The sequence below is a fragment of the Rhinolophus sinicus genome, chromosome 5 (genome assembly GCF_057876585.1).
Source record: "Rhinolophus sinicus isolate RSI-liver-muscle chromosome 5, RSI-T2T, whole genome shotgun sequence".
NCBI classification, from domain to species: domain Eukaryota; kingdom Metazoa; phylum Chordata; class Mammalia; order Chiroptera; family Rhinolophidae; genus Rhinolophus; species Rhinolophus sinicus.
Genome location: NC_142505.1, coordinates 5,068,680 through 5,085,961, shown reverse-complemented (window position 1 = coordinate 5,085,961; position 17,282 = coordinate 5,068,680). Strand labels below are relative to the sequence as shown.

The 17,282-nt window shown below is 57.3% G+C and overlaps 3 protein-coding genes across 6 annotated transcripts; 2 read left to right on the top strand and 1 right to left on the bottom strand.

Moving 5' to 3' along the window:
• Positions 1 to 14: 14 nt before the first annotated feature.
• Positions 15 to 4,097, bottom strand: ABHD14B (abhydrolase domain containing 14B). Of its 2 annotated transcripts, XM_088798107.1 has the most exons (5): positions 4,000 to 4,039; positions 3,651 to 3,727; positions 2,926 to 3,160; positions 1,438 to 1,679; positions 15 to 1,056 (listed from the first exon to the last, which is right to left on the bottom strand). In XM_088798107.1, exons 2-5 carry the CDS (start codon positions 3,708 to 3,710, stop codon positions 877 to 879), a joined length of 717 nt encoding a protein of 238 aa, XP_088654233.1. In that variant the 5' UTR covers positions 3,711 to 3,727; positions 4,000 to 4,039; the 3' UTR covers positions 15 to 876. The 2 variants fall into 2 exon arrangements, with proteins under 2 accessions (XP_088654233.1, XP_019608833.1); XM_019753274.3 differs by lacking the exon at positions 3,651 to 3,727 and having other exon boundaries at positions 4,000 to 4,097.
• Positions 3,775 to 9,944, top strand: ABHD14A (abhydrolase domain containing 14A). Of its 2 annotated transcripts, none has more exons than XM_019753273.3 (6): positions 3,775 to 3,880; positions 4,870 to 5,212; positions 7,481 to 7,692; positions 7,862 to 7,977; positions 9,118 to 9,353; positions 9,584 to 9,944. In XM_019753273.3, the coding sequence occupies exons 2-6, from the start codon at positions 5,129 to 5,131 to the stop codon at positions 9,764 to 9,766; spliced, it is 831 nt and encodes a 276-aa protein (XP_019608832.2). In that variant the 5' UTR covers positions 3,775 to 3,880; positions 4,870 to 5,128; the 3' UTR covers positions 9,767 to 9,944. The 2 variants fall into 2 exon arrangements, with proteins under 2 accessions (XP_019608832.2, XP_074168342.2); XM_074312241.2 differs by lacking the exon at positions 3,775 to 3,880 and adding an exon at positions 3,971 to 3,991.
• Positions 9,945 to 11,322: 1,378 nt separating this feature from the next.
• On the top strand, positions 11,323 to 16,318 carry ACY1 (aminoacylase 1). 2 transcript variants are annotated; one of them, XM_019753270.3, is made up of 15 exons: positions 11,323 to 11,587; positions 11,965 to 12,076; positions 12,778 to 12,842; positions 12,937 to 13,041; positions 13,385 to 13,479; positions 13,776 to 13,852; positions 13,943 to 14,032; positions 14,131 to 14,187; positions 14,481 to 14,554; positions 14,647 to 14,696; positions 14,808 to 14,952; positions 15,054 to 15,122; positions 15,701 to 15,780; positions 15,907 to 15,967; positions 16,050 to 16,318. In XM_019753270.3, the coding sequence occupies exons 2-15, from the start codon at positions 11,983 to 11,985 to the stop codon at positions 16,212 to 16,214; spliced, it is 1,227 nt and encodes a 408-aa protein (XP_019608829.1). In that variant the 5' UTR covers positions 11,323 to 11,587; positions 11,965 to 11,982; the 3' UTR covers positions 16,215 to 16,318. The 2 variants fall into 2 exon arrangements, with proteins under 2 accessions (XP_019608829.1, XP_074168337.1); XM_074312236.2 differs by having other exon boundaries at positions 11,332 to 11,607.
• The last annotated feature ends 964 nt before the right edge of the window (positions 16,319 to 17,282 follow it).

Below are 17,282 nucleotides of genomic sequence, written 5' to 3'. Positions count from 1 at the left end.
AAGAGCCTGTGGGGTCTAATTGCATCACTTTATTTCACCGACCTCCACTCTGCTCCCCACCCCCCAAACCTCAGAGCAGGAAACAAGCTTAGCTGAGAAAACCCAGGCCTAATAACTTGGGGAGGTGTGGAGCATTCAGAACGAGGAGGAAAAGCAGGGAAATCTGAGGGTCAAAGGGGTAATACTCTCTTTTTGGGGGGCAATTCTAATCTGGGGTCAGCTGCAACCTGTGGGTGAATGGAGTTCAGCATAGGCCATATCCTAAGCTTGGCAGAGGATCTCCTGCAAGGGCTGGCCCATGGGGTCCCCACCTTTCCAGACAGTGGGGTGCTGCATGGTTGGGAGGTCACGCATGCCTGTGCAAGTGCTTGTGTGGCAGCACAAGTAGCATGTGTATCTGTATATGCAATGCAAAGCTGCACCTGAGCATGCATGGCAGTCAGAGGTGCATGTACCTATGTTATTGGGTCATATTTGGGAACATATGTAAACATGCATGTGGGCATGTAGGTATCTGTGACCTGAGAGGCGGGGTAGGGGCTGTAGAGCAGCCAAAGGAGGAGGTGGGATGTAGGAGGGGGAGGCTGGGCAGAACAGAGGAAGGAGTACAGCCTAGCAGGACAGCCTTATAGCAGAAGCTCATCTAACGGGTTACCCTCCATCAGATCACGTCCCTTCATTCCTGAGTTGTTTTCTCTTGATTTCACCTCCTCAGTCTCACTGCAAGAAAAAGAGTAAAAGAAAAAGACAGATAGACCCCCAAAGACAAGAACCCAGATAGACAGACACACCTGTTGCATGAGCATGCTAAGCAGGAACCCATGGAGAGAGAGCGTCAGGCAGCCAAGCAGCCCACCCCCTCAGCAGGGCTGCGCCTTATGCTAGCCCCTGCAGGAAGTCCAGCAGCCCAGTATGCCACGCCTCAGGTTTGTCAAGGTAACAAGGGTGCCCCGCCCCCTCTATGACCAACACCCGGTGGTTGGGCAGCTGCTTCAGGTGCTCAAAGCTGGTCTGACCCATGGGGTCCTGGTCTCCATATACAATAAGAGCCGAGGTCTAGAAAAAGGAGAGGGAGACAGAGTCAATAGGACCAGCCACACCAGCCCCAGCCTCCTAGAGATCAGCTCCAGCCCTCCCCATCACTTCCGTCTTTCCCTGGGAATACTCCAAATGAGGGGGAGAGATAAGCTGGCCCAGTGGGGTAGAGGGAGCCAGTTCCGAGGGCCGGGGGCATGGATTTCTGTCTGTCCTAGCACACCGTTTAGCACAGGGTTTGGCACAGTAATATGCTAAGAAAACCAAAAAGGCAGTGTTGAGTGGTTCAGCTCCTCCCAGAAGCCACCCTTTGGCTACCTGGCCCCCACATGAGGAAAGGCCCTGGGAGGGCCCCCCCCCTTGCTCCTGGCAGGGGCTTCTCAGCCTCGCACACAGTGATACCTTCACACTAGCATAGTCGGCAGCATTGATCTTGTCAGTGCAGATGGGGGCCACTGGCACATAGCCCCGGAGCTGGGAGCCAGGCGCCGTGAGGAAGGGCAGGGAGTACATGCCACTCAGCGACGGGCTGATCACAACTGGGGGGCCCAGCTCCAAGGCATCCACCACAGCTGCTAAGAAGCTACTGGGGACCAGCTCCCCGACAGGGGCAGGGGCTGCTGCTTCCTTGGAGCGCCCCAGACCTGCAGGGATTCAGGTGTGGGAGAGACAAGACAAGGGTGATGAGTGGGAACATGGGGGAGAAAGGGTCCTTTCCTCTAGGAAGCCCTCCTAGGTCAGTCTCTGTGCCACGGTCCTGCAACAAGCAGTACGTCCGAGTTTATTCCTACAACAGCCTAGATTCTGTCATATCTGAGGCAAGCATAAGGCACTTCCCTCATATCTATGCCCATCTCCCCCAGCAGTGCAGCGCCCTGGAGAGAATCAGGCTCTGAAGTCAAACACAGCTGAGTCCAAGTCCCAATTCTCCATCTACCACCCACGTGACCTTGGAAAATCTCCGCAGCCCTGTAGCCTGCTCAGTTTCCCCATCTCTTAAAGGGAGATAACAAAAGTATCTGCCATTTAAGACTGTTGTGAAAATTAAGTGAGTTAACTACTTAACAGGCACCTGTGGCAGGGCTAGCAGGGTGAGTGCCTGGGGACAGTAGCTGAGGGGGCTGGCTCTGCACACGTACCTCCCCTCCAATTAGTAGGTCCCTATCTTCCCCTAGAAAGATTAGCTTAAGACATTATCCTTGAAGCTCAGGCCAACTCACTGCCAAAACCAATCCCATCAGGGCCTGGAGGCCCGCCCTTGGGCACTGAAATCATTATAGCTATGGCCAGTGAGGGCAGCAGGTCAGCCATGCCACGCCTTCCACACTTGACACCAGGGGCTGGGACCTGCCAGTTCCAGTCATGGTGGACAGCTTGGGGCTGCCCCTGCCTCCCTCCAGCTTAGGACTTTCTATCTGGGATCATGACTAGGGGCTTAGCCACCCACCAGACCCTGCCCTGCCCCCAAAGGTGCCAAGAAACTCAGTCTCACTCCTCAGGGCTTCTAATAGAGCCTATGGTATGGCTCTGTCAAAATATTTTCCTTCCAATTGGCAGAGCACCAATTATTTATTGTGTGTCAGTCACTGATCACATACCCATATGGATAATCTCATTGCGTTCTCACTAGAGCTAAACCTCAAAAGGAGTGTGGTTGTCTCCCATCACAGATGAGACAGAAGCTCAGAGACCTGAGTCACTGCTCCTGGCAACACAGCCAGAAACAACATCCGGGTTGAGACCAGAGAAGCTGAGGTCCTTGCAGTGTGCACTGCTCCCTGTGGAGCTCAGGGCCCCACCTGGCTAGGTCCTTCCAGTTCCCCAGCCCCCAGCCATGGGTCCCCAGTGAATCCCCAACCACCTTTGTCCAGAAGCCTGCCCCAGAAGTACCTGGCAGGTCAATGGCCACAGCCCGGTAGCCAGCCTGGGCCAGCCTGTGCAGCGTGCCCAGATTCTGCCAGGTCTCAGAGGAGAAGCGGATGCCATGCAACAGCAGAACAGAGAAGCGGGCGGCCAGCCCACTGCCCGGCCGAACCTCCCGGAAGAAGAGGCTCTGGCCCTGCACCTGGATGGTGCCCTCCTGCTGCTCCACGCCTGCCATACTGCCGCTGTGCTGGTGCAGTGCCTGCGGTTCAGATCAGGCTGGTGACCCACAGAACAGCCTGCCCAGGTGGAGCAGAAAGGCTGCCAGGGAGAGCACGGGGGTCCCTGGGGAGCAGCAAGGAGGCCTCCAGGAGGCTCCCAGAACTGTAGGAACATGCTCTGGGGGTGAGGAAAAGGTAGGTGTTATTTCTGCCTCTGACGCTCACTTAATTGTATGGCCTTGGGCTTCAGTTTTCTCATCTGAAATATGGGATAATAAAGACCACGCCAAGAATTAGTGAGCTAAAATTAAGAAAAGAATTGTCCCTGGAAAGAACTCAATACATGGGCCTCCCATTACGATTATTGTTCTTACTGTTATCCTTTTCTACAAATGTGGGTAATACTTAGCTCATAGGTGGTTGGTAGGATTAAATGAAGCCACGTGTGTAAAACACTCCGAGCGGGTCTAGCACTTAGTACTAAGCAAGTAAGTGCTCAGTCAATAGTAAGTAGCTATCTTGCTTATCAACCTCGTCCTCTTCAAAGGCACTGGTACAGGGCGGGAGGCTGGCACCGCAGGTGGGGGTCATGGTTGGAGTAAAACACCCTGAAAAGAGGAAACTGGAGTGCTGAGCTGGAAAAGGCTTTGGAGTTCCCGCCCGCAAAGGACGCGGAGTGCTCAGCGCGCTGACGCCGCGGTCAGGGGCACCGTCACCGGCGCCGCCTCTCTGAGGACTTCGGTTCCGGCTCGCTGGGCTCGGTAGGGGCAAACCCAAGGAAAGGGACCCAAGGAAACGAGATCGCAAGTGGAGAAACTTGGGGTTGGTGGAGGTTCTCACTGGAGAGAGGAAGAGAGGGTCGGGGGTGCAGGGTAAGTACCTGGGGAGTTGCGTGGGCCCGAGCAGATAGGAGGCTGGCGAGTGCTGGCGGCGAATGGGGACTGGGGCGGGGAAACTGGGAAGGGGCTGGGGCGGGGAAGCAGGGAGGTGGCCCGGCCCTGTGCGGGGGCCGGGCCGTGCTCTGGGGCGCCCTCTTGTGGCCACAAACTGCCGCAGGGCCGGTCAGTGCTGTTCTCACAGCGGCCTCAGTTTCCTCAAGCCCCTTGGCACCACGTGCCCCAAGCACCAGACTGGGTGCAGCCCCGAGGCCCTCGGCGACCTGCCTACATGCATATGGCGTGGCTTGAGAAGTTGCTTTGGGGTCGCATCCCTGCTGCTCTCTCCTCCCATCTTTCCTCATCCCCAGCCTGGACTGCCAGGGCCCAGAGTTGTGTGCCAGGCATGCAGTTGAGGCCAGACAGGTTTGAATGCGAGGTTCTGCCAATGTCCAGCCAGGTAGCCTTGATCATTTTCCCAACGCCTCGGAGCCTCTTTCCTTGCCTGTAGAATGGCTGTGACATTGCCTACCTCGCAGGGTGCCAGTAAAAGAGTGAATTCTGCGCGCTCCCGGCAGCTTCTCCGTGCTGGGCCAGGTGGCACGCAGTGCCTGAGTCTGAGGGGCAAAGCAGACGTCGGTCGCACCTCACCAACCAGGAAAGGTGTCATAGAGACGTGAAGGAGCCCAGGGGCCACCACAACTCTGACCGAGTGAACGTGTGTGAGGTCAGGGAAGTCGTTGGGCCGAGACCTGGAGCTGCTGCCTAACAATAATATCTGGCACACAACGAGACCTCGCTGCTAGACACTGTGCCAAGGCTTGACCGATCCTTAAGTGCTTAAGACAACCCTTATCCTTCACCCCACTTTACAGATGAGAAAGACGGCGCGAAGGTGGAGATGCTCCAGTGGGAAGAAGCTGGGTGGCTCTCCCCTGGCTCTCAGGCCGAAAACTATGCTAAAAACCTGAACGGGGAGACCAGGCCTGCGGACTTTGGGGCATCGCCCCCAGCCCCCCACCCCTACTCCCATCAAGGCTACTAGGCTTGCGGACTGCGCAAGCGCGCCCCCGGTGGCCGCGCTCTCGGCCTCCTAGTGCCCGCCGGCGCCTGCAGAGCCGCGGAGGCAGCGCCATGGTCGCTGCACTGTTTGGCTGTTGGTTCCGCGTGGGCGGGGCCCGCTCCGTGGTGGCAGGCCCGGTCATCTCGGTCCGCCCGGTGAGTGTCCCCGGGGAATGAGGTCTGCAGGGTGCCCGGGGGCTGGCCATCCTTGCTCCGCCCCTTGCCCCGGCGTCCTGGGGCAGAGTCTAGCAGGAGGGGCAGGCGCTGGGCAGCGAGTGTGCGTGAGTTCGTGTGCTGTGTGTGCACGCGTGCGTTTTCCTGCGTGTGTTCTTGGGCATCTGGGTGTACGTGTGTGTCCGTGTGGTGTGTGTCAGTGTTCCTTGTGCCTATGTTGGATGGTGTATTGGTCTGTACGCCCGCTTTTTGTCTGTATATACTATCTACTGTGTGTATTTCTGTGTGCTTGTGATTTTGAGGGTACCACCTGTGTGTATTTCTAAGGGTCTGTGTGTGTCCGTCTGTCGGCCTGTGCATGTGTGTTTCTTGTGTGCGTGTGTAGTTTTAGGGCTGTGGGTATGACGGTGCTTGAAATTTGGGTCTGCATATGATTTTGAAAGTGTGTGTGTCTATACGTCTGTCTTCCTGATTTTGAGGGTATGTATTTCAAAGCATCGATTGCACACAGGCCAGTGCATGTTCAAAGAAGCTGCGTGTACGTGTAGGGAATAGCTAATGCAAAACAAAAGTGGGTGGGGGCAAGACTCTAAGTTTGTGTACATGCGTGTACACCTGTGTCATTGTCTATGTGTATGCCAAGGACCTAACGCGGGTACGTCTCCAGCCCCCGGCCCCCCGTATCTGTAGCTAGACCAGGTTGCTCACTACCGCGGGTTAAGGTTTAGTGCGCCAGCTGCTGCCTGGGTTGCCAAGGCAACGGCCGATGTCCTGCCCCTCCCTTCCGGGAGAGGCGTCCCTGCGCGCCAGGCCCACCACAAGGAGACGTCCAGCGCGGATGCTCCGCCTGATGGGAGTCTAGGCTAACGCCGCGTTGGAGGCGTGCATCCTAAGCTGTTCCGGGTCAGAAGGAAGAATGGAGAGCGCTCTTCCTCCGCTCAGCTCCTGGGTCTCCACCGGACCCGGTAGCCTGGGGGTGGGAGTTCGGGAAACATCCCCAAAGAGGTGGGTGGAGCTGGAGACGGGTCCCCAGTTCCTAGATCAGGCCAATGCCCAGCTGGCACTCAATAAAGATGTCTTTACTAGAATGTGGGAACAAGCAGGCATGCTCTTCCTAGCTTCCCAAAATGATGACAGGACTACACAGATTGGAGTCCACTGTATTGTTGAAATCTCACAGGAGGGTTGGGAGGGCAGCCTCAGGGTTATCCTTCTGCCCATTTTACTGACAAACTGAAGACTCACAGCCAGGACGTGGCAGAGCAGAATCTCAAAGCCGGGGCTGACTGCTCTGTCTGGGTCCGGGTCCAGAGGTCTGTCCTCTGGCCTGGCAAAGGCCCCAGACTGGAGGAGTCCATGAGCAGGTCACTTGGCATGAAGCTGGCGGGTGGCATTCATCTCTCCAGCCTCCATGCTGCCCTTTCCATTTCTAAGGGTACCATACTCCCTGGTCCCACACCCCCTCATGCCTCAGCTTTTCCTCCTTCACAGATGCCCCACAAGCCCTCCTCCCACTTACTATCAGCTGGGGTGGAGCATTAAATATTCCCATGAGTTGTAAAACACATTCTGATTTTAGCATTGTTATAGGCAATGTGATAAAAAGAACCATTTCCAAACATGCCCTCTACAGGATGTCTTTTTACACACAGTCTCGCCTTTGACAGCACTCACCACTCTGTCCACCAGCAAGGCTCCAGTTCTTCCGCCACTTCCCAGCACCATGCTTTCTTCCTTGGCAAACCGAGTGTGGCCCAGTGGTTAGGAACCCAGCCCTGGGTTGAAATCCCAGTTCCCCTCCTTGCTTATTGCACTTCGGGCCAGAGAATTTAGCTCTCTGAGCCTCAGTTCCCTCATCTGTGAGAGACCTATAATCATATCTGCTCCCCAATGTTGCTGTGTGAATTCATGAGCCCTTCTATGTGAAGGACCACGCTCAGGGCCTGGCTGTCAAAGCGCCCGATGAACGGAAGTAGTATTAGCTGGCACGATGATGATACTGTCACTGAGCATGCTGTGTGCCAGGGGACATCTCAGATGCTCCTTCTCACGCTGCGGGGTAACTGAGCCCTGCCCTGGCATGTGGAGTAGTTGCGTGTGAACCCTCAGACCCTTGCCCAGAGCAGGGGAAAGGACAAGAGCTGAGTTTTTCCCCTGCTGGGGGCTTCTGGGTGGGCTTTGGGGATAGGGTCCAGGGGGCCTCGTGGAGGCTCAGCCCCAGCCTCTTCTTCCTCTCCTCTCCTCCTCCAGACTGTGGTACAGACCTCCATGAGCCGGTCCCAGGTAGCCCTGCTGGGCCTGGGCCTGCTGCTCATGCTGCTACTGTATGTGGGGCTGCCAGGCCTCCCTGAGCAGACCTCCTGGCTCTGGGGAGACCCCAATGTCACAATCCTGGCTGGTCTGACCCCTGGCAACTCCCCCATCTTTTACCGCGAGGTGCTCCCCCTACACCGGGCACGCAGGTGGGTGCTGACCCGAGGGTGTGGTGGGAGGACTAGGCCCAGGGGGAGTCCCTATGTGGGACCCCAGCTCAACTAAGGGTGCTCAGGGCCTGGGAGGGTAGGGGTTAAGCCTAGGAAGAAAGTGGGCTGCTGCCAGACCCTGAGGACCCACACTGCCATGTGCCCACAGGGTGGAGGTGGTGCTGCTCCATGGAAGGGCCTTTAACTCCCACACATGGGAGCAGCTGGGCACACTGCAGCTGCTGGCACAGAGGGGCTACCGGGCCGTGGCCCTTGACCTCCCAGGTGAGAACCCCCACCCCTGGGTCTGGGGAGGAAGCCTGCAGCAGGTACAAGGGGGCAGTTTCCCAGAAGCGGGAATTGGAGGGGTAGGAAAACCCTAAGATGTGACAGGGGGGCATCTGGATCCCAGTGTCTGAACAAACAGTGGCAGGTCGCAACACAAGATGGCAACACAGAAAGGTCTGTGTCTTTATTTTCTACCTTGTAAACAACAGTGTGGATTGTTGCACGTCACAGAACAAATGGAAACGTGACTCACTTCTCTGTGACTGCTTGGGGAGATTCACTGTATATTTTATGACAAACTCGGGAGCTTTTTTTCAGCTGTACAAATGATTTATGCTGCCACTCTTGTCATTAAAAATTCAAGTAAGAGTGACGCTCTCAGAGCCCCATGACACATTTCTCTCCCTCTCACCATTCTAAGCAGTTTGGGGGTGCCAGACCCTTTTGGGGCACTTCCATACACAGAGATGCATAGAGACAGTATGCACGATTGTGTGGTAGGGCTTGTAAACATCACTGGTGTCCTGCCTGCTTAGCAAACCTGTCTGCAACTTGGTTTTCTCCGCATATACCATGTCTCGTGGATCATACCAGTCGCTATGACCCTCACTATATGACATCGGAGGGATGGACAGGTTCTATCTGGCAAGTCCTCCACTGGTGAATATGGAGGTTGATGTAGTTTGCAGTGGTAGTTGAAATGCTCAAGTATTGAAGCCAAAGCATCTTTGGACATGCTTCTTTGAGCGTGTGGGCAATAATTCCCGTAGGGTAGCTACCAAGGACAATTGATAGGTCAAGGACAGACATCTTTTAAATTTTGACAAATATTACCTTACCCTTCATCCCAAAAAAAAAACCCCTGCTATGTGGCCTTATCCTCCCGTCAGTCACATATGAAAGTACCCATTTCCCCACATTCTCTCCAACACTGCATATTACCAGTCTTTTTCACTTGTGCTGATATGATGAATGAAAGATGTTTTTCTAGCAGGCCTATCACATTACAAAAAACAGCTTCTGGGATGTTTGGGGCAGCATGTGCCATGTGCCACCACTCCCCATCGCTTTCCCCCACTGTGGTGGGCAGAAGTCCCTTCCCAGCCTCCCTCAGCTGGTGCCTCCTGCTGCTCCCAGGTTTTGGGAACTCAGCACCTTCGAAAGAGGCAAGCACAGAGGCAGGGCGGGCGGAGCTGCTGGAGCGTGTGCTGCGGGACCTGCAGGTGCAGAATGCCGTGTTGGTGAGCCCCTCGCTGAGCGGCCACTATGCCCTGCCCTTCCTGATGCGAGGCCACCACCAGCTGCACGGATTTGTGCCCATCGCACCTGCCTCCACCCAGAACTACACCCGGGAACAATTCTGGGCTGTGAAGGTACTGGGAGAAGGGTCTCCAAAGGTCCTGGCTTCCTATCATGGCTCAAGTCACCGGGGGGGGGGGGGGGGGGGGGGAGGGGTAAGGACTCAGGTCTCACTTGGAGGACACATGGACCCATCCTTGATCTGGATGGAAGAGATGGGTTTGGGGAAGAATTCCTAAGGAGGTGGCTTGAGGGCCAGTCCCCATCAGGCCCCAAGATCACAGCCCCTTGCCTTGCCCTGCAGACCCCAACTCTCATCCTGTATGGGGAACTGGACCGCGTCCTGGCTCGGGAGTCACTGAAGCAGCTCCGCCACCTGCCCAACCACTCCGTGGTGAAGCTGCAGGACGCAGGCCATGCCTGCTACCTCCACAAGCCGAAAGACTTCCACCTTGTCCTCCTTGCCTTCCTTGACCACCTGCCTTGAGCTTACCCACTGCCCAGGCCCCAGGCCTGTCCTGAGCTTGGAGGGTCTGGACCAGTCCCCCACCACGGAGGCAGCCCCTGGGATGACAGGCCAGAGGCCACAGGGCTGGGCCCAGTCAGGACCTCTCATTTCATCTCACAGGCGCAATAAATAAAAGTATTTTTGTCGTGCCCGGGAAGTGACAGGTCCTGTTTCCTGGTGTTGCTGCAGGTGGGGCGGGAGTGGGAGGGAGTGCTTCAGCAGCCTGGGAAGGCTAAGAACATGGGCTACTTTACGAAGTGGGCTGACTGCCCTCGCCACTCTGTGACTCAGTTTCCTCATCTGTAACATGGGCATGATGGTAACACCTAGCTCAGGAGGTGGCTTGAGGATTGGATGAGTCTGGGTAAGTGAAGCTCTTGGCACACAGTGCTCCTGTGGGGTGGGGGGGTGTTACTACTGCTGCATGACCACTGCGATTGGTGGGAAATCCAGGGCCTGGCAGCGGAGCTGAGAGAGTCAGGAATACAGGCCAAAGGGAGCAGGATGTATAGAGGTGGGGGTGGGGAATGTGGTTTAACAATTAACGTGGTACTGCTGGTGAACCACAATTCTGCTTGCCCCTGGGTATGTGTGGGTCAGCAGCCCAGATTTAAACCCCAGGAGGGTTGGGGTGTATCCCTCCCCTCCCCTCCCTGCCCACCTCTGGGCCCTGAGGTTAAAGTCTTCAACCCTGCATTCCCAAGCTGACTCAGTTCCTGGAGCAGAGGGCAAAACTGGCTGAGAGTGCAAAGGGCAACCCAGCACACAAGTGAGCAGCTATAACTGTGTGCAGTGTGTGGGTGGCCAGGGGGATACCTGTGTCTTTATCCACCGTCTCCGGTGGCTGCAGAAGACCTAGGGAGTCTGGCACAGGGTCTGTCAAGAGTGTGCTACCTGTACGCTTCTGTGTAGTTTCCCCACCTCTTACACTGTCAATACAGCATCATGGTTACATCCTCACTGTGACATCCTGTCACACTGATGCTGTCACACCCAACCACCACACACACTGCCATACCCACTGACACACAATGTTAGATTTGCCCACACAGCAGCTCGTTCACACGATCACACCGCAGTCACACATGCATCTGTCCGTCCATTTATCCTTCATTCTTGGCACGGTGTCCGGGCGTCTGCTCTGTGCTCTGGCAGGGGCAGAATCCTGCGGGTACATGAACCAGCCTCCTGGAGCTTACAGAGTGGGAGGCAGATGTTAACCAATAACCTCTCCACCCAGGGGACCGAGGAAGTCAGGGAAGCCCTCCCTAGGAGCTGAGACATGAAAAGGGGAGAAGTAGGCCCCTCGCGGGAGGGGTAGGGGGAGCAGGCAAAGACAAGCTCCCGCAGGACTTTGCGCGCTGTAATCTGAGAGCGAGGGCCCGCCCTCCTCTCTTTCGGCCCAATCCGGAGGCTACAGGAGGTGGAGACCTCTGGGGGCGGGGCCATCCGGAACTCGCTGCCCGGGGCCCTGGGGGGCGTGTCCTGTTGGGCGGGACGGGGCCTGTGGGGGCGGGGCCAGCCAGGGGCTCGCCTTCCGCCGCTGGGAGGAGCTGGCGGCTGAAGCAGCGGCCCCCGGGATCTGGAATCCGGACCTCGGATTACCAGGCAGAGGCTGGAACCACGGTGGGCGGAGACACCCACACTCGCAGTCTTCGGTCCCGCCCCCGATCCCGGTCCAGCCACGTGGTGGGCGGGGACTGGTTGTGAGCCTTCGACCTCGCAGGACCCTGAGTTCCGGCCACAGTCCCAGCTGGGCGCTGACAGGGGATCGCCGGCCCAAGACCTGCAGAGAGCGAGGTGTGGGGCCCTGGAGAAGGGTAGGGGGGTCTGGGGCTCCCTGGCAAGAAATCTGAACAACTGGGGAGAAATTTTTTTGAGGAGGGCGGGGGAGTCAATGTCTGGTTTCAAACCTAGTTCAGCTACTCTCTAGCTCTCCCCGAAACTCTGAGCCTCAGCTTTCTCCTCTGTGTAGTGGGCATTCAGAGGAACAAACTTCGTGGGGCCCTTTGGGGTTAAATAAGGAAATGTGTTGAAAGTGGCCAGCACAGCCCCTGAAAACAGAATGGGGGCTCCGAACGAAACAAGGTGTCCTTCTGGGCAGGGGCTGTGTACAAATGGAGTCCCCTGGGCTCCAGCGGCTGGGAGGAGTAGGTAGCCACTCTCTCTGCCCCCAGCTAACCAAGCGCAGCGCCATGGCCAGCCAGGGTCGCGAGGGTGAGCACCCATCCGTGACACTATTCCGTCAGTACCTGCGCATCCGGACCGTCCATCCCAAGCCCGACTACGGTGAGAAGGCGGCGGTCCCAGGGCCTGTGGGGTGGGCACAATGCTTTAAACCAGGCTCCAACCCCTGTCACCCATCTGAGCCCCACTCTAATGCCCCAAATGGCACCTCAACTCCTCTAAACATCCCCTAGGTCAACACACTGCTCTGCAGTCTCTCCAGACTGTGCAGGAACCTCTTCTGTAGAGGCTGTGCTCCAAAAGTTATTCCTGGTGGCTAGTAAAGGAACAACTTCACCATACTGCCCAGGGCTTGGGTGGGGAAGACTGGGGCAGCCACGTGGAAGAAGAGGCCTCCAGAAGCCTAGGGGGGCTGAACAAAGGCCCTAGCCCTTAAAGAGTAAAACTTGGTGGCTGGGAATTGTGTACATGGGTCCAAATTCCTGCTGTGATTTTCCAGCTGGGAGATGTTGGGTGACTCTCATGTCCCTGCACCATAGTTTCCCCACCTTTAAGGAAGATAACAATAACACCAGCTTCTAACCCTGAACTTCCCACTTGGCCTTCCACAAAGGGTCACTGGCCAAAAATATCTTCTCCCTTGGGGACAGAAATGCAGGTGTCTCTGAGGAATGTGGAATTGTGTTGAGGAGGCAGCAGCCCATTTCTGGGTCTGCTCCCCTCTCTGGATGTACCCCCAAGCTCTTCCTGGCCAGGGGGAGGCCTGGGTAGGCAGAAGCAGCCTCAAGACTCTGTGTCCCCAGGGGCTGCCGTGGCCTTCCTAGAGGAGAGAGCCCGCCAGCTGGGCCTGGGCTGTCAGAAAGTGGAGGTGAGCCTGGGGCCCTGCGTGGGGAGGGGCGGGGAGGGGGCCTGGGACACCTGCTCACACTGCACTGACCACCCCGCCTCCTGGCCCTCTCTAGGTGGCACCTGGCCTTGTGGTGACTGTGCTGACCTGGCCAGGCACCAACCCCAAACTCTCCTCCCTTGTGCTCAACTCCCACACGGATGTGGTACCTGTCTTCAAGGTGTGTGTGTGTGTGTGTGTGGGGGGGGTGATGCAAGGGACAAAGACGAGTCAGAACCTGACCAACCCCGGGGAGCCTCCCAAGGCAGGTCCTGGCGCTGACTCTCGACCTCATTCAGCATCACTCCACTCAAGCAGCCTTTGTTCAGCAACATTTTCAAGCCCGGGGGCGGGGGGGGGGAGGCAGAGATGAGGGATGGCAATCTGCTGTCCTCCTCAGCCCCCTTCTGATCCCTCACCACTCCCTCTGTGACCCCCACCCTACAGTGGGCTCCTGGGGCAGGGCCACTGTTGAGCACAGTGGATTAATGACTGAGGGTTCCTCTTCCCACCCTTGCCCCCAGGAACACTGGAGTCATGACCCCTTTGAGGCCTTCAAGGATGCTGAGGGCTACATCTATGCCAGGGGCGCCCAGGACATGAAGTGTGTCAGCATCCAGTGAGTGCCCTGCATTCCCAGTCCCCCACAGTTCTGGCCCATTGGAACCACCCAATGGGCCTGGGCTGTGATTGGAGAACCTCAAGGCCGAGGGACCTCAAGATGTCCCCCTTACATTGTGCAGGCATTACTGCTGTGACCATTGCATGGACAGGGAGGTTGAGGGACAGGGACTTTCCTGAGTCCCCTGCCAGGCTGTCACAGAGCAGGGCCCAGGGCCTACGGCTCCAGTCTGCCCACCTGAGCATCTGGTGGCTCCCTCAGCACCTGGCTTACACCCTCTCACTGCCCTTCAGGTACCTGGAGGCTGTGAGGAGGCTAAAGGCTGAAGGCCGCCATTTCCCCAGAACCATCCACATGACCTTTGTGCCAGGTAGGAGTGGCTCGGGGAGGGGCCCTTTAGGGAGGGGGCGGCTGTGTTGGGGAATGGCTCCCTCATCTCACATCCCTGATGCTGCTACAGATGAGGAGATTGGGGGTCACCAAGGCATGGAGCTGTTTGTACAGAGGCCTGAGTTCCAGGCCCTGAGGGCTGGCTTCGCCCTGGATGAGGGTGAGCAGGGGGGCAGGTCACTGAGTGGCCAGCAGGGCAGGCTGCTAGTGGGGGGCGGGACCACTCCACCCTCTGAACCCCCTTTCCTCCCTCCTTAGGCCTGGCCAACCCCACTGATGCCTTCACTGTCTTTTACAGTGAGCGGAGCCCCTGGTGTGAGTATGGGCTTGGAGGGAGGGGGGCACTATTCAGGTGGCGGCCAGAAGAGGCAGGGGCCCAAGTAGGCCTGGAACCCTGGGTCTCTGCCTCCCAGCCCCTTCCTTCCTGGGCTTCTCCTTCCTGAGCTTCTGAGGGCAGGCCCTCATTTGGGGCAGATATCAGCCCTACACTGTACCTTCTCCCTGCCAGGAGAGCTTGAAATGAGGGGCAAACACGTGCCCGCCCCAGGGCTGAGTGATTTCCCAGCACTTCCCATGCTGACGGCACCCCTTCCCTTTGCATCTCCCAGGGGTTCGGGTCACAAGCACTGGGCAGCCTGGCCACGGCTCACAATTCATCAAGGACACAGCCGCAGAGAAGCTGGTGGGTGGCACACTGGACTGGTGGGTGGCAGTTGGGAATTCCCAAGGCTCTATCCTGGGGCCATTCTCACACCTAACCTTACACTCTCCTAGCACAAGGTTGTGAGCTCGATCCTGGCTTTCCGGGAGAAGGAGAGGCAGAGGTGAGGCAGCCTGGGAGAGGGGTGGGTGCAGGAGGGTGTCAGAGGAGGGAAGCCGAGCCTCTTTTATCTGTGGTTCCCTCTTGCTGCCCCTGCCCATGGCCCCCACTACAGGCTGCAGTCAAACCCCCACTTGAAACAGGGGGCTGTGACCTCCGTGAACCTGACTAAGCTAGAGGGCGGCGTGGCCTATAACGTGGTACCTGCCAGCATGAGCGCCAGCTTTGACTTCCGTGTGGCACCGGATGTGGACCTGAAGGTGCCATCTCCACCTGGGTTTGGAGGAGGGAGCCCGGGTCTCAATCCTGTCCTAGAGGCTCAGGGAGAGCCTGACAGATCATCTCATGTCCCCTTTCATAGGCTTTTGAGGAACAGCTGTGGAGCTGGTGCCAGGCAGCTGGCGAGGGGGTTACCTTCGAGTTTGTTCAGGTACCAACTGGGACCTGTGATGGGGGAGCTGTGGGAGCTGGGGAGACTAGGCTGGCAGAGTGTCACTGGAGGAGTGTGTGCCTGGTGTGCCTGCACACATCTGGGCATTGCTTTAGCTCTGAGACACGTTCTTGTGGAGGGCACTGTTGGCTGCTGGGAAATAGTGCAGGCAGGAAACTTCTACACGGTTCCTGCCCTCTTAGTCCTTACAGTATGAAGGGGGGAATAGACAGGAACCAAATATTTATGTCATATTACTTCTATGTAAGTATGCACACATATGGTCCAGAAGGGGTGGGACCTCATACTCGGAGACCTGTAATTGGACCAGCTTGAGGTCTGGAAGAGCCATCTTGGGGAAGGGCACTTGGCTAGGATCTGAAGGATGGACAGGAAGTAAGTAAATGGAGGGCAGGGGAAAGTCCCAGACCTGTGGCCTTTGAGGAACTGGCAGAAGGCCTGTGGCTGGACTGGCCAGCTGGCTATCTGGGTAGGTGGGTGGGGGTGGGGATGTGCCCTGTGCCAGGGCAAGATGCCTAGATCCTGTCCTGATCCTGCCATCCTTCCCCTCCCCGCAGAAGTGGACGAAGCCCCGAGTGACATCTATTGATGACTCAGACCCCTGGTGGGCAGCATTTAGCGGCGTCTGCAAGGACATGTGAGCACCATGTCCTGCCCTCCTCTCCCCCTTCCGGCTCTCTTTACCTTCTTTCCGCCTTCCTTTGCCCCTTCCCGTGCCCTCTCCTCTCTCTGTCCCCCATTTACCAGGCTCTTCCCTCTGTAGGAACCTCACTCTGGAGCCTGAGATCTTCCCCGCTGCCACTGACAGCCGCTATCTCCGCGCGGTGAGCTGCGTGCAGTAGGGTGGGCAGTGGGATGGTCCTGGCCGCTGGCTGCTCCCCTGACAGCTCCTCCTTGTGCCTGCAGGTGGGGGTCCCGGCTCTGGGCTTCTCCCCCATGAACCGCACACCAGTGCTGCTGCACGACCATGACGAGCGGCTGCATGAAGCTGTGTTCCTCCGTGGGGTCGACATATACACACAGCTGCTGCCTGCCCTGGCCAGCGTGCCCGCCCTGCCCAGTGACAGCTGAGCCACGCGCTCCCAGCCTCTACCCCGGAACTTCCACCATGACCAGTGCCAAGGACCCCTCCTCCCCCCGCCTAACAATAAAGTCTGTGTGGACAGGGGACTTCATGGCACATGGATTCCCATTTCTCTGGGGACATGCTGTTACCATCCCATTTCACAGATGAGGACAGAGCCTGGCTCTGGGCACTTTGCCACCACTCCATGCTGCTGTGTCCTTCCCCACAGCACACCCGTCCTGTACCAACCACCTAGCCACATCTGTGTCCAGCAACGAGGGGCCATAGTTACTGTTCTCAGTGGCCACCACATCTATATGTGACTTGTGATGTCAGGTACACCATTCGCATTGAAGGGGACACCGAGACAAAGATCCCAGGGAGTTACTCCTGGCTTTCTGGGCGCACCCTCAGGATCCAGAGACAGGACCAGACCTGGTGGCCAGCAGGGCCCCTGCCAGATGTGGGGCAGACAGAGGGACAGCTGGCAAGGTATGACTGCTAGCATTTGTCAAACCCTCCAGCAGACAGGAAGGGGGTGTGGCCTCTGCTCTGGTCACAGAGGGGAAGGAGCCCCGGTCAACCTGGGTGGTTCATCTTAGGGTCCCCAGCACCCTGGGCAGGGATCATGGGTGAGTGTGTACAGAGGGGCCCACAAGTTGGGCTTCAGTCTGTCAGTCTTGCTAGGGCCCCGGGCAGTGCTGAGTCGGCTGTGACCCAGAGACCTGATCTAGCCTTGTTCTGACCTTCCTGAGCACAGAGCACAGTTGACAAGGACTGGCTTTTGAAGCTCGTTGTGGCCAGAAGGGAAGCCCAGAGCCTGGTTCTGGGGCCTGCAGGCTTAGTCCAAACAGGAATAATGGCCCCTGCTCATGGAGTTCTGACAAGGAGCCAGGACCTCCGCCAGCTTCATTCACCTTGCTTGAGCCCGCATGGCAGCCCTTTGATGTAGTTTTCACTGCGCCCCACTTTAGAAGTTCTGCTAGAATTGCTCGCCCAAGACCACACAGCTTAGAGGTAATGGAGTCAAGATTTAAGACTCAAGAACTGGGGAACTGCTTCCTACCCACGAG